The sequence below is a fragment of the Ursus americanus genome, chromosome 17, assembly GCF_024610735.1.
Source record: "Ursus americanus isolate L20-20 chromosome 17, mUrsAme1.1.p, whole genome shotgun sequence".
NCBI classification, from domain to species: Eukaryota; Metazoa; Chordata; class Mammalia; order Carnivora; family Ursidae; genus Ursus; species Ursus americanus.
The window spans coordinates 55,958,866-55,974,428 of NC_142143.1; the positions used below are offsets into that span (position 1 = coordinate 55,958,866).

Genomic DNA, 15,563 nt, shown 5'->3' on the forward strand with positions numbered 1-15,563 from the left:
TGTGATAAATAAAAACATTTCACCTCAGTCTCCTTTACTTCATAACATAGATACTGACATGATAGGAAGCTCTTGGCTTAGAAGAAAGATAACTAAATTTTAGATTTTAGAAAATGGACTCAAAGTGGCTGATGAAACAAATTGGTTGATACCTTAAACTTGGTAACTTGTTGTTCCTCTGGTATATCCTCCAGGATTATTCCACTAAAGCTTTTATTTTTCAAAAAATTTACTTCACATTATTGTAAGTGATCACTTGTCAGTGTTCCAGATGTATCTTAGCTAAAACTAGTGAATGCCCTAACTTAGATGGTTTTGAAGCCTGTACATTTGGTATTGTTTGACCCTTAAACTTTTACATCTCTTAGCATGGAGGACAAAGAAAGGCTGTACATTGTTGCTTGAGAGTCTGTACATTTAGACCAAATTGTATTTGCACTGTCAGTATGGCAAATGAGTGAAAAAAAATGTTAATACACTATTGGATTTTTTATTTCTTTTTTTGATTCAGCTTGTCCCAGGCTGAAAACCTCAATTTATGTTCATGACAGTGGGGATTTTTTTTTTTTTAATGTCTACATTCTTTCTAATAAACTGTTGGAAGACTTTTTTGGCTGTCCTTTTAAGTGTCTGGTTTACTGTAATTTCATGTATTACCATTTACTGGAATGGAGTTTTTATTTTTACTTGAGGAAGAATTTGGGAATATTCCTCTGTTTGGGAAAAAAAGGCTTGCTGTAATGTCAGGAAACCTTTTAAAAGTGGATCTGTAATAGCAAATTGTAGATGCACTTTGCAGCAGTTGGAAAAGAAAGTGTTGTGATTTGATTGAAATAAAACTAAATGTGTTGTCCTCCAGTAAATCTTTGAGCTTCTGCATTTTGGCAGTTTTTATTCCCTCTAACTTCTGTGTATTTGTCGGAGTATAGAAATGCTTCCTATTTCAGTATTTCTTTATGTCTGACAGTAAGGACCTGTGTTACAGGAGTATTAAGTGCTGGGGATATAAAGACAATCTTTCAGGTACCTGCTGTGCGCAGGGAGTCACAGGCTAGGCCTGGGGGACAAACATTGAACAAAAACTTGAGAGATGGAAAGTGTGCCATAATAGGTTTGCATAGGGCATTATGGTGATTTAGAAGAAAAACACAGTCTTTTTCCCTTCCCCTGTTAAGTATATGACTGTTCAGAGTGATAATTCAAAACCATTTTCTTGAAATGCTACAACTAGAAAATCTTTCCAGAAGTCCTAGGCATAACGCTTGGCATTCAACTCTGTTTTATTATGTTATAGAAGTATAACATGTGTTCTGGTTCTGTCAAGGAATGCTGTTCTTCAAAGCCCTAGGTTTTTTCACATTGGGGGATATGTTTGAACTTCTACAGTTTTTTAAATTATTGTTTTAAACTTGTCTCCTTTGGGCAGCAGCTCTTCCTGCCTACAGGTCCCATCCCCGTGCTTTAATAAAACCACCTTTTTGCACCAAAAAACACAAAAAGAACAACAGTACAAAACTTGATCTCCTTTGTCTGAAGCATACCAAAGGTTAATTAGTATGACTGATTAAGAAGTGTAGTTCTTAGCTTCAGGGGAAATTTTTTAAAAGTTCAACTACATTTTTAGTGTAGTTCTCTTGCGAAGCTGTTTTGTCCATCAGTTCTAGAAGTTAAAGATTCATTAAGGGTTCATTGGTTTTATCGCCAGCCATTAAGCTATAGCAATAAGAAAGTACAGGTTGATGGATTTCTTACTGCATCCTGTGTCTCCTAAGATTTTCTAAATTTAATTAAATTTATTTTGTATTCAAATACTTGATTGGATTTCATTATCTCTTATTGCTCAGTGAAGTTCCAAGCCTTGTGTATGACATCAGTAGGCCAGAACTTGAGAAATATTTGTCCTTGTTATCTCAAATCTGAATTGTAATTATTGCTTTAAAGAGAATTACTGGGGAGAGGATCACCTGAGTAATTTAAGTTTGAATAGCATCCATTCCCATACTTTGTCCATTTGATGTGTGGTGATAAAGGTGCTCATATGCAACTCCCTGAACTGTAAAGTTACCTCCAAGGAAGGGAAGGAAGGCAATTATTTGCTATAATTGTGTGAAGGTCTTACCTACCAATTTAGTTTGAGCTGGTTTTATTTTCTTCTGTTTGGTGGGAGTTCTTTTGATAGAAATAAGTGATAATGAACTTCATCTGTATGCTAACCGCAAACAACGCTGCTGTTACAGATAGCTCACCCAGGATTATGCTAAGCATGAGAACGTAAAGTCTGGGAAGGAAAAGGGAGCCAGACACCTTGTCTGAGGCCTGCTCTATCCCCCTAAGTTATTTTATCCTAGTTTATGCTTTTCAGGCCTGTGGATTTGAAATTATTAACTGTTGGAGGTCTGTTTCTCCCAGAAGAGTGAGGGACATTGTATATTACCGCTGAATCGCCAGTTCTTAGGATAGCACCTGACGTGTGGTAGAAGCTCAGTAAATAATTGTTGAATGAATACATTTCAGAAATAGCTATGGGTAATGTTTTGTGAGTGGGTCTAGAGATAAGGAAACAATGCAGTAATTCGAATGTTAAACATAAAGGTAAATTTATGCCCTGGCAGTGGGACCTGGAGAAAGATTTCCAGAGATACATAGCTGGTCAAATAAGGTATGGTGACAATTCATTTAAGATACTGCTGGTCTTGCTTTGCTTTTAGCAGTCTTTTCTAAAGTGGTAACTTAATTGTTTATATGAAGAACCTATCCAGAACTTTAACCTAAAAATTTTTAGCCTCAAATCCAATGACCTTCACTTTCATACTCCATTTAGCAACCCATTTCCATGGCTGTGTGTGGAAATGATCACAAGTTCAGAAGTGAGAGAACTAAAGCTTCTTCCACTGCAATGATAATAGCCTTGTTGAGCATATTTGTCCCTCAACCATTGTTCTTTTAAAAAATTAAAGATTTATTAGTACGAGCGGGAGGAGCAAAGAGAGCGGGGGAGAGAAGCTAAAGCAGAGCACGCTGAGCATGGGGCCAGACACAGGGCTTGATCTTAAAACCCCGAGATCGTGACCCGAGCCAAAACCAAGAGTTGGACGCTCAACCACCGTGTCACTTGGGTGCCCCAAGATTTTATTTTTAAGTAATCTTTGCCCCCAGCCTGGGACTTGAACTCACAACCCCGAGATCAAGAGTTGCACACCCAACCAAATGAGCTAGCCAGGCACCCCAACTACTGTTCTTCCTTTGTTCTCAAAGCCAATAAGCCCCACAGCTCTAGTTCGTTATTTCTGTATCCCTGTGGTTCGTCTTGAACCCAGTGGTTCTCAACATACCAAAGTCATGGGGCTTTGTGATAATGTGGATTCCTAGGTCCCAGTGCTAGATAGGCTTTCGTAGGTCCCTACAGGGACCAGGAATTTTCACTTTCACTGATACTTGAGATCAGTGATTTCTGAAGTGTGATCCCTGGACTTAGCATCTGTCTCCCCTGGGAACTTGATAGAAATACAAATTCTGGGGGTGTCTGGGTGGCTCAGTCATGATTTTGGGGGCCCAGGGATTGAGCCCTGCATCTGGTTCCCTGCTCACTAGGGAGTCTGCTTCTCCCTCTCTCCCCCCCCCCCACTTGTGTTCTCTCAAAATCTTAAATACAAATTCTAGTTCTCCAGATAGGCATACTGAGTTAGAAATGGGAGGGTAGTGTCCAGTGATCTTTTAAGACCTCTTAAGATTGACAGTGAGTGTTTAAGATCTAAAACGCAGATTCTGAATTGGTGCTACAGAAGTATCCACTCTGTCCAGTGTGACCTTCTGATAAGGGAAGTGTTTTACATCTTTATTGTCTGATAGAGTAGTCACATAGTTACTGAGAATCTGACATGTGGCTAATGTGACTGACATACTGAATTTTTATTTTTTCTAAATTTTAATAACCCCATGTGGCTAGTGGTTTACCATAATGGCTAGAGTAGACTTAAGTGATTCTGATGCAGATTGTTCCTTGCCCATTCCTTGAAGCAATTTATTAATCAGATTCTTACCTAATGCTACGGGGAAATCCTTCCAGTCGTAAAACCTAGAAGCTACAAAGGAAAAGTTAATGAATCTGACATTAAACATTAACATAGGTCAGGGCACCTGGCTGGCTCAGTTGGTAGAGCATGTGACTCTTGATTTCAGGATTGTAAGTCTGAGTCTCAGGTTGGATGTAGAGATTACTTAAAAGTAAAATCTTAAATAACATAGGTCAAAAAATGCTGTTAGGGGGCACTTGGGCAGCTCAGTCAGTTGAACATCCAATATATTTTTTTTTTTTTGGTTTTTTGAGATTTTATTTATTTGAGAGTACAGAGCAAGAGAGAGAGCATGAGTGGGGCTGGAGGGGCAGAGGGAGAGGGAGCCCGATGTCGGGCTCCATCCCAGGACCCAGGAATCATGACCTGAGCTGAAGGCAGACAGACGCTTAACAGACTGAGCCACCCAGGTGCCCCTGAGCATCCAACTTTTGATCTCAGACGGATCACAAGTTCAAGCCCTGGGCTGGGCTCCATGCAGGGCATGGAGTCTACTTAAAAAAAAATAAATAAAATGCTATTACGTTAAAGTATAAGTGATGTACTAAAAAATATATAACAACATTAAAAAGAATTTGAAGAGGACTTAATCATGACAAGCCAAGAGGAAAAGGAGCAAAAGACAGGAACAGGTAATCTGAAGAAATATAACTGGCCAATTAACATGAAATGCAAATTCAATCAGTGAAGTAATTTCATTCATGTAATATTAGCCACATTTTAAAAATTTTTGTAAGGATTCTGGGAACCTGTTAAATTAGCAAGATGGTTTTAGAAGACCATTTAGCAGAATCTTGTTTAAATGAACATAATTTAAGCCAACATTTCTCGGAATCTATGAAAGAAGTATTAGTGTACACAAGATTTTTTTTTTCTCATTATTCCATGTAACAGCCATTTGAAACAATCCAAATGACCACTAATGGGGTCAAATAAATTACACATTGTTAGGGCATAATGTACAGTCATGATCAATAAAGTAAATGTACTGGGGCGCCTAGCTGGCTCAGTCGGTAGAGCATATGACTCAATCTCAGGGTGGTAAGTTCGAGCCCCAAGTTGGGTGTAGAGATTACCAAAAATTTTGAAAAAAAGGTAAGTTTTCTGTAGTGTGCTTCCACTGAGGTTTAAAAAAGGTGCAGGGGCATATATATGTTTTCTGTATATGGAACGGATAGAAAGTGAATGGGGCATAAGGAAAACTTTTAGTGGTTATTTCTGGGAATGGGGTACTTTGGGGTAGTGGTACTGGCAAAAGGATTTATTCTTATCCTGTGTATCTAGAATATATTCATGTATTATGTAAAGAAACAAAAACCAAAATTGTGGTCTTAAAAAAGAATATTGGATTTCTGAGATAGAACTTTTAAGGATAAAATTTGGGAATGACTGAGGAGTTAAGATGCTTAAGTGAAATGTGAATGTAGAACTGATTGGAATTAAGAAGTTAAACTCTTAACTGAAACTAGAGTATTGAATGGGTTATTTTCATGAATTTGAAATCACCCAAAATCATACTAAGAAATGCAGACACAAAGACGTTATAGGCAATACCAGAATACTGGAAGAATGTGGGGCATGGCCATTGTGAAGCAGTAAAATAAGTTGTTGGAAAATGCAGTTTTGACCTTAAAATGAGTAAGGGTTTCAGTTGTAAATTATGCAGTCATTTGGAATTAATTTCAGGTAAGAAGCCAGATTAGGTGTTTGTGGTTCCTACTGTCCCATGAAAAGTAGCTTGTATTTCACATAAAATATTTACCTTGGGCTATCTGGGAATTAAGAAACATGAAATAGGACCAAAACATACCAGAACTCTAAAATAGATGACACTATTTGTTCAGAAAGGCCTATCTCATTCCAAGCTAATCAAGTTCATTTACTTGTATTATTTACAAATATGGCAGATTCTCTAATTTCAGAACAGGACAAAGTTGCTGAGGGCAACCACTGACAGCAAAAATAAGTTCACAAAATTGAGCATAATGGAGAAACAACTCATCTACCTTAATAACATTGAAAGTATTCAGAATTGGAAAGTGATTCGAAGATGTTTAATGATAACCCAAATGTCCAAGGAAAAGTTAAATTACTTGATAATCTGCTAAGAGGACAAAGATGTGTGATACATTTCAAAAGGTAATGAGCTTCAGTAATCTGTAAATTTATGAAAATCTTTGACACCTGGGTTTAGTGAAGTGTACCAATAAATGTTTGATGGTTAATAAATTTTGGCCAAAACCAAAGTCGGTGATACAAAACGAAAGGATCTTAGCACTAAGTCAACAGTAAGTAAAAATTCTAGCTAACAAAAATACAGTGGTAATTATGTGCCAGGGATCATTTTAAATACTTCTTTCATCATTATTAATCTTAAGTCTCAAAACAACCCTATGAGATTATTCCCATTTTATTATCTCTTTTATAGATGAGGAAAGTAACGTTCAGAGAATTTAATTTCCCAATGACATCTAGTAAGTAGAAAAAACAATTTTAACCTAGGCAATCTGGCTCCAATGACAATACTCTGAGGGGTATCTTGGCCTATCTACAGAAACTTCAGCTCTCTAATAATTGAGGGAGACTAGTAAAATATATGGGACCCTATTAACTGGGATGCTGCCCAGCGTAATGGAAAGCGAATGGATCATAAATCGAAAATGTGTATCATGTCGTATGATGCAGCCCATTGAACTATCTTTGACCCACCTTCACCATGGAATGAATTCCTAGTTGCCAAATGTTACTAATTGGTTCTTTTCAGCCCTTATTTTATAGGATATTTATGTGATTAATGCTATTGGCCACGTTCTCCTTAACATTCTCTTTCCTGATTTTAAGACTTATTTATTAGAAAGAGCGGAGGGGAGGTGGTATAGGGGTAGAGGGACAGAAAGAATCTCCAGCAGACTCCCCACTGAGTGTGGAGCCTCACACAGGGCTTGGTCTCAAGACTAAGAACAGGACCTGAGCTGAAATCAAAGAGTTGGATGCCCAACCAACTGTACCACCCAGGTGCCCCCCGCCCTTTTTTAAAAGATTTATTTTATTTTAGAGATAGAGCGAGCTTGAACAGAGGGAGGGCCAGAGGGAGGAGAGAATCCACAAGCAGACTCCCTGGCTGAGCACCAGTCTGATGCGGGGCTTGATTCCAAGACCCTGAGATCATGACCTAAGCTGAAATCAAGAGTCCATTTCTTTTTTTTTTTTTTTATAATGATTTTTTATTATATTATGTTAGTCACCATACAGTACATCCCCGGTTTTCGATGTAAGGCTCGATGATTCATTAGTTGTGTAAAGAGTCCATTTCTTTTTTTTTTTTTTTTTTAAGATTTTATTTATTTATGTGACAGACAGCCAGCGAGAGAGGGAACACAGCAGGGGGAGTGGGAGAGGAAGAAGCAGGCTCATAGCAGAGGAGCCCGATGTGGGACTCGATCTGGGCATGCCGGGATCACGCCCTGAGCCGAAGGCAGACGCTTTAACGACTGCGCTACCCAGGCGCCCCAAGAGTCCATTTCTTAACTGACTAAGCCACCCAGGTGCCCCTCTCTTTCCTGATTCTTCACGTTATGGTCTTTGGTCTTATTCCTCTGCTGCTTCCTTTGCTGTTTATTTTTCTCTACCTGCTCCAAACATGTTGCTGTTTTCTTAGGTTCTTTCCCTCTAATTATTAGGCAGGATTACCATAGGCATCCCAAACTCAACATCTTTTCTGTTTTCTCCTTTAATTCTTTGATAGCTCTACGTGCCAAACAAAACTTTTTTCACAATCATGCAGAAAGATGAGAACCTATGGGAGCTGGTGGGAGAAGTCTGGGGAGGTAGCGCCATGATGAACTCCATATAGCCGTGTTTGTTCTATTAGAGTAAGGCTCTCTCCAACCCGCCCCCAAATAGCTTTGAATAAAATCAGTACTACAGAAAAGGATGCCCTGGTTTTTCTGATTTTCCATACTCAGGGAACATTTCCAAACACCTACCTCAGCCCAGTCTCCACTTCCATCCAAAGGCGGAAGAGCTGGCTCCTGCTAATCTCTTTACTACCCCTTCTCTTTTTTCCTTCACCTCCAACTTTCCTCACCTGCAGTTAAACAAAAGGTTTCATGCAAACATGCGCTTGGGATAGTCTTCCTACTTTAACCCTAGGAATTTCTACTTGGTTTCACAACAGGTATATCCATCTCCTCCACTTTGAGACAATTCCGGAACATCTCTAGGTGACCAAAATTAATCCGCTCCTCCTTCCTGCACCCACTTTACCCTGTACTAATCAGTACCCATCACACTGCATTGTTTTCTGTCTTTAAAAGGGAGGTCCTGGGGCGCCTGGGTGGCTCAATCGTAGACCATCCGACTCCTGATCTCAGGGTTGTGAGTTCAAGCCCCACATTGGGCAGGAGGCTTACTTAAAAAATAATAATAATAAAGGGAGGTCCTAAGTCTTTTGTCTCCTCAATGCCTGGCACACATCTGTTAAACGACTGGGTTACATTGGTTTCTTACATTGCACAGTTTTAAGTGATCTAGATTGTCCGGATTCCTGACCTGAACGGCCTGGAAGCTTCCAATTCCACTACTGCGAAAGAAAAACCGTGTTTTGAGTCTAGAGAAGGTTGCTGAGTTTTCCAACATCACCGTCGGTGATGCTTCCCAACTCGACTACTTCCCTAACCCCCGCCCCTAAGACCGTCGCCTAGATCAAGGTCCTAGCTAAGGTGAGAGCCCAAGGACGGCCAAAGACAGCCCGCATGCTTCACAACAGGAACTCGGCCCCTTTCCGAAACGTAGTTCCGCCAAGTAGTCTCTCCAACTGACATCCTTGTTGTCCAATTATATTTCGAGGCTCTGAGGGTTGCGCTTAACCTGACAATGTCCAATAAAAATAAAGGAGTTCAGATTGGCACCAATTTTGACCAATGATTGAAAAGATCGGAGATTATTAACCTATAGGAGCATCACTGAGAGTGATAGTCAGCAAATTCATCCAATGGACTTGCTTACTGCAGAGTAGTCCTCGCCCCAACGGCGGGGGAGTTGGCGACCCGACTGCCGCAGCGCTCAGTCTCCACCCGGGCTCCGCCATGTTGGGTTTTGTGGGTCGTGTGGCCGCTACCTCGGCCTCCGGGGCCTTAAGGGGACTCGGCCCTGCAGCTCCACTGCCCCAAGCCCAGGTCTTACTGCGGGCCACCCCGGCAGCGCTCCAGCCTGGTAAGCACCTTCCTCTGGGAGCTGGGTTCGTTTCTGCCGCCCCATGACCTTGAGCCGGAGGCCGATTGTCACTCGGGCCTAAGGTATTTCTGGTGCTAGAAGGACGTCAGGGCCAGCGCCCTGCCCTCTAACGGCGTGACAAGAATAGGTCCCCTGTGGGAACTTTGTTCGATCGAATTCATCTCATTTTGGAAAAGGGGCTCTCTGACGGAGAAGTGCGGGCAGGTGCATTGACCTTTCCTTGAGTGGGGGCGCGGAGCTTTCGAATAATGAGGTTTTGTGCATGGGAAGATAGTGCAGGCGCTTTCTCGGTTTCTGCGCGGCCCTCCCCTCCGGACTAGTCTTACTTGAAAGCGTGAGGAGGCCGGTCGTGGGCCGAATTTAGCAGTTCTTGTGGGTTAAGACGGTCCTTCCTATCACTGTTAATTGCCCTGACCCGTTTCTTCCAATATCTTTTTTGTCGGCTAGCCAGAGACTATGCCGCCCAAACATCTCCTTCGCCGAAAGCGGGCGCTGCCACCGGGCGCATCGTGGCGGTCATCGGTGCAGTGGTGGATGTCCAGTTTGATGAGGGACTACCGCCCATCCTAAATGCCCTTGAAGTGCAAGGCAGGGAGACCAGGCTGGTTTTGGAGGTGGCCCAGCATTTGGGTAAGTAGAGTTTGTTAAGAATAGTAAAGAGCTTGTTTAATCCAAATATCCCCCAAATCAGTCTTCCTTCTATGATGATTTTATCAAAATGACTTTCGTTCTTCTGAGTGTGCTGAAGCCACATTTTAGGTACTGAGAAGGAGTCTTGGTTGACTTAATGGCTCTCGTGCCAGGTGAACATTAAATATGAAGCCTACTTGTCCTTCTGTATAACGCTGCAATGCCTTTAACAGGTGAGAGCACAGTAAGGACTATTGCCATGGATGGTACAGAAGGCTTGGTTAGAGGCCAGAAAGTCCTGGATTCTGGTGCACCAATCAAAATTCCTGTTGGTCCTGAGACCTTGGGCAGAATCATGAATGTCATTGGAGAACCTATTGATGAGAGAGGTCCCATCAAAACCAAGCAGTAAGTATCGCTTTTGCTGAATCTACGTGCAAAAGAACTGCTTTTTCTGCAGGGTTTTTTGTGGTGTTTTTCTTTTCCCTTAAGTAAGCTCTACACCAGGCCTGGCACTTGAACTCAAAGGTCACATGCTCTACTGACTGAGCCAGCCAGGGGGCCCTCTTCTAGTTTTGTACGTTAAGGCAACACCTTCTAGTGTAGCAAAATTTTCCTGCAGAGAATACTTAAAATGCTGATATATTTTTTAAAACCACAAATGTTCTTTCTTTCTGAAGAAAATTAAGGATGCAGAAGTTCTGATTGTATAAAAAAAAAAACAAAAACAAAACCCTGCTACTTAGGACTCAAGTTGATTATTTGAGTTTTCATACCAATGGCTTAGGTTGTTCGGGTTCCAAAACTGGCAGGTCTTTCTATTACCTATTGATATATGGAGAAGTGCTATTAGGTTAGGGCTTAGTAAAAAGAAAATCTTTGCGACAAAATTGTTAGGGATTGGGATTATTATTTTCTGAGATAATGGAAGTGGAATGCCCTTTATTGCAGAACGTTAGGTGAGGTGCCAGATGCCAATTTGTGTGGAATGTTACATAAGAGATGAGATTATGAGTAAAGGGTTAGACTTGAAAATTGAGAGGAACCTTTCAACAACATGAACAGACACTGATCCTCTCTTCCTCCCTCTACAGATTTGCAGCTATTCATGCTGAGGCTCCTGAGTTCATGGAGATGAGCGTTGAGCAGGAAATTCTGGTTACTGGTATCAAGGTTGTGGATCTGCTGGCTCCCTATGCCAAGGGTGGCAAAATTGGTGTGTTACTGGTGGTACATACTTTCCAAACCTGATGTGGGAAGAAAAATCCTACTGTGTAATGAGTGGGTACTGAGGTCTATCCCTCGCTGATGAGTAGCTTCTGACTTTCGTTCTTCTGAGTTTGCTGAAGCCAGATGCCATTCCTGAGAAGGGAAAAGATAGAAAACCCATGTAATTTTTTTTTCTTTGTTTGCTTATTTGGGAACACAGAACTCTTAAATATTGCTGCTTCTCCCAGGGCTCTTCGGTGGTGCTGGAGTTGGCAAGACAGTACTGATCATGGAGTTAATCAACAATGTTGCCAAAGCCCATGGTGGTTACTCTGTGTTTGCTGGTGTTGGTGAGAGGACCCGTGAAGGCAATGACTTGTACCATGAAATGATTGAGTCTGGTGTTATCAACTTAAAAGATGCTACCTCCAAGGTAAGTGGTGAGTTGATTTATGTCCGCATAGTAGTAGTGCCAGGAAACCATTTTAGTTGACTGTATTACTAGCTGAAGCCATATGTTAGATTTTCATTTCGTGTGTCCTAGGGCCTACGAAGGAAATTCCTGTCAGTGTTTTCCCTCCAACTTGTAGTACATTAGCGCATATCTTCTTTCTTCTTTGACATTACATTATGTTTCCAGACTTCGTTTTTAGTAGATAGTACCATCATTTGAAAGTTAATTTTGGGAGTTGGAGGTAGTTCATATGTCTCAACCCTATTTTTGCCTTTACTTCCTTCCTATTTCGGGAATTTTGCTTTAATATTATAAGAAATTGTGTTATTTTGAACCACATCTCTAAAAGGAAAGAGAAATTTGGAAACCAAGATCTTGACGCTTTCTGAGAAGGAGGGTTTTTTGGTAGTTTCTCTGGTTTGGGGATCTTGGGTACAGGGCTTCCGTATTCCTCTGCCAGGTGTCTGATTTTGCTTGATTATTTCAGGTCGCTCTAGTGTACGGTCAAATGAATGAGCCACCTGGTGCTCGCGCCCGGGTGGCTCTGACTGGACTGACTGTTGCTGAATACTTCAGAGACCAAGAGGGTCAAGATGTACTGCTCTTTATCGATAACATCTTCCGCTTCACCCAGGCTGGCTCTGAGGTAAGAGAGAAGGCTTGAGAGGACTTGTTTCATTTGACCTTTCTATGGAATGGTGCAGATGAGGCTAAAGTTGTAGTCATCTAATACCTTTGTTCTTATTCTTTCTCTCTCTCTTAAGGTGTCTGCTTTATTGGGCAGAATCCCTTCTGCTGTGGGCTATCAGCCTACCCTGGCCACTGATATGGGTACCATGCAGGAAAGAATCACCACAACCAAGAAGGGATCTATTACCTCTGTACAGGTAAGAACGATTAAGTGGATGATGGTCTGATTTGTATAAAGGTAAATACAGAGAAGTAAGTTACATCTCAAGGTTTTTGACCAGGTTAATGAGCTCCCTGAAATAATATTTAAAATTCTGTGTGTGCATGTTAGAGACCCTGAAACATTAAGAAATGCTCATTTTAAGTAGTTGAAGGCATACATGTGACTGTAGATCACAAAGTAGTGGTTTCTAGCCTGCGGAGTCTGGAGCTGCATGGAAACACATTAAATACATACGTGTATATATGTGCGTGTGTGTGTGTGTGTGTACACAGTAAAATTCTTTTGAGTGTCTAAATTGTAACTTTCAGTGAGCCTAGTGAACCATTGTAGTCAGGCAAGTCTTTTGTTTCTAACTGAAAGAGTGTGTATCACCACAATAGGATTAAAATGTAGGATAAAAAACAAAAGAATGACAATGAAAATTCTTTTATCACAGCTTGGAGGGACCAGATCATCTATAAGCTAACTCAGTAGGTATTAGGGATGGTAAGAAGGCTTTTTTGAGGTGGACTCTTAAACGCTAAGATGGGATGAGATGATGATGAGAGGTCAGAAACGGGGGGTGGCTTAAATCAAATTACTTGGCTTTCTGCTGCTTTTCATGGGTTCTTGACTCACTTTAGGCTATCTATGTGCCTGCTGATGACTTGACTGACCCTGCCCCTGCCACTACCTTTGCTCATTTGGATGCTACCACTGTGCTGTCCCGTGCTATTGCCGAGTTGGGTATCTATCCAGCTGTGGATCCTCTGGATTCCACCTCTCGAATCATGGATCCCAACATTGTTGGACATGAGCATTATGATGTTGCTCGTGGGGTACAAAAGATCCTCCAGGTGAGTATTGTAGGTGAGATTGGTGGCCATAAAGGCGTTCAGTGGGTTTTGGGGGACTATATTAATACCAAATTTGTCCCAGTGACCTGTGTAATTTGCTTTGGGGTAAGGAAAGATGAGATCAGCAGTTTCTTTCTCTTTTTTTTTTTTTTTTTAAGATTTTGTTTATTTGAAAGCATGCACCAGGGGGAGAGGGAGAAGCAGTCTCCCCTCTGAGCAGGGAGCCTGGTGCAGGGCTCGATCCCAGGACCCTGGGATCATGACCCAAGCTGAACGCAGACACCCAACCAACTGAGCCACCCAGGTGCCCCAAGACCAGCCGTTTCTATTACAGAGTATGAATGAGGTCTCTTGGGTTTCTAGGTACTTAGGTTTGGAATCTGATTTTTCTGATGGCACCAGACTAGAAGTAGGATAAGACACTCATGATCCAACTGTGTAACTTCACCACTAACTGTTTCACTTACAAAGTGAGGTAAGGTGCTAAAATGCTTTGTACAAAGCTCAGTGTGAATACAAGGTGGTATTAACCCTTAGGTTTTTGTCGATTTTTTTAAATGTGAATATTGGGGTGCCTGGCTGGCTCAGTCAGTAGAGCATCCGACTTGGGATATCGGGGTTGTGAGTTCAAGCCCCACATTGAACGTGGAGCCTACTTAAATAAAAAAAGAAAAAATAATACAAATATTCAGGCCTCTCTTGTTTTTTCATAGGACTACAAATCTCTCCAGGACATCATTGCCATCCTGGGTATGGATGAACTTTCTGAGGAAGACAAGTTGACTGTGTCCCGTGCACGGAAAATACAGCGTTTCTTGTCTCAGCCATTCCAGGTAGCTGAGGTTTTCACAGGTCATATGGGGAAGCTGGTACCTCTGAAGGAGACCATCAAAGGATTCCAGCAGATTTTGGCAGGTGAGATTGAGTATAAAGCTGAGCATAAAATGGCAGAGAAGCTGAAATCACTTGAATGTTCATTGTTCTATATTCCCATTCCAGCACCCATCAAGTAATATATAAGTATATTGTGCCTAGATACCTAACTTTTAAAAATAAGCTATTTCACATCAGTGTTCTTTTGAAATACTGTTCACTTCTTTTTTTTTTTTTTTTTTTAAGATTTTATTTATTTATTTGACAGAGATAGAGACAGCCAGCGAGAGAGGGAACACAAGCAGGGGGAGTGGGAGAGGAAGAAGCAGGCTCACAGCGGAGGAGCCTGATGTGGGGCTCGATCCCATAACGCCGGGATCACGCCCTGAGCCAAAGGCAGATGCTTAACCACTGTGCCACCCAGGCGCCCCTGAAATACTGTTTACTTCTGACAGTGAAACTTGTGTTACTTGGTGGTTGTCATTCAACATTAACTGAGTGTTTCAGTCTTAGCTACTCTTCTAAGTGAATTAGGGGTCTCATAAGGAAGGCATTACCATCTTGGTTTTACAAATTAGGAGTCTTGAAGCACAGAAATTTTAAAATAAATGGTCCTGATATCCAGCCAAAGTAGAGAGCAAGAATTTGAGTCTAGGTCATGTGGCCGGGACCATTTGTTCTTACCCATACTGTATCATGTCTTGTAAATTGGATTTGTGACGGAAGTTTGTTAAGAAAAGATTTCTTGGATAACAAATTCATCGCATTCTGACTGGTGGCCCCAAGTGGTGAAGTATGTATATACTGCAAAAAGTGTATCTTTCCACTTCTTACCAGTGGATTTTTTTTTTTCCGTGTAGGTGAATATGACCATCTCCCAGAACAGGCCTTCTATATGGTGGGACCCATTGAAGAAGCTGTGGCAAAAGCTGATAAGCTGGCTGAAGAGCATTCATGAGGAGGTCTTTTTGGCAAACTAAGCACTGGTTGTCCTCCATGCTGTGCTTCTCCTACCCCTAATCCAAAAATCTCGGTTTGCTCTGTAGGCCACATGAGAGCCTTGTTCGAAGACGTGTTCTGTCTGAAGAGTATTTAAGGTTTCCAATAAAATGTACACCCCTCAGAATTGGTCTCTTTTTCTTGGTCCCGACAACACAACAAACACTGAATTTTAGAGTGGCCGTAAGTACAAAGTAGGCCACGTATGTTTGAAATGGGGACATCAAAAATGAAAAGCCATTGTCTTGATGGACAACTGTGGGTTTTATGAGGGGTTCCCTGTAGAGGATATGATCTTGGTAGGGCCTCAGCTTTGGCCTTTTTATTTGTCGAGGCAAATT

At 41.4% G+C, this 15,563-nt stretch overlaps 1 protein-coding gene and 2 non-coding genes across 3 annotated transcripts; all 3 read left to right on the plus strand.

The window, feature by feature from the left end:
* Nucleotides 1-9,127: 9,127 nt before the first annotated feature.
* Nucleotides 9,128-15,349, plus strand: ATP5F1B (ATP synthase F1 subunit beta). Its single transcript, XM_045789825.2, has 10 exons — nucleotides 9,128-9,287; nucleotides 9,756-9,938; nucleotides 10,172-10,346; nucleotides 11,033-11,154; nucleotides 11,396-11,580; nucleotides 12,089-12,247; nucleotides 12,366-12,488; nucleotides 13,138-13,350; nucleotides 14,064-14,265; nucleotides 15,084-15,349. Exons 1-10 carry the CDS (start codon nucleotides 9,161-9,163, stop codon nucleotides 15,179-15,181), a joined length of 1,587 nt encoding a protein of 528 aa, XP_045645781.1. The 5' UTR covers nucleotides 9,128-9,160; the 3' UTR covers nucleotides 15,182-15,349.
* LOC123787333 (small nucleolar RNA SNORD59) lies at nucleotides 10,004-10,079 on the plus strand. The gene has a single exon (XR_006778144.1). It is a non-coding gene; the product is annotated as a small nucleolar RNA SNORD59 (small nucleolar RNA).
* Nucleotides 11,239-11,309, plus strand: LOC123787332 (small nucleolar RNA SNORD59). The gene has a single exon (XR_006778143.1). It is a non-coding gene; the product is annotated as a small nucleolar RNA SNORD59 (small nucleolar RNA).
* Nucleotides 15,350-15,563: the final 214 nt, after the last annotated feature.

Coding starts and splice junctions, on each gene's coding strand:
- ATP5F1B (XM_045789825.2), top strand. CDS start 9,161: ATGTTGGGTTTTGTGGGTCGTGTGGCCGCTACCTCGGCCTCCGGGGCC. Junction 10,347..11,032: donor GGTCCCATCAAAACCAAGCA/GTAAGTATCGCT, acceptor CTCCCTCTACAG/ATTTGCAGCTATTCATGCTG. Junction 11,155..11,395: donor TGCCAAGGGTGGCAAAATTG/GTGTGTTACTGG, acceptor TGCTTCTCCCAG/GGCTCTTCGGTGGTGCTGGA.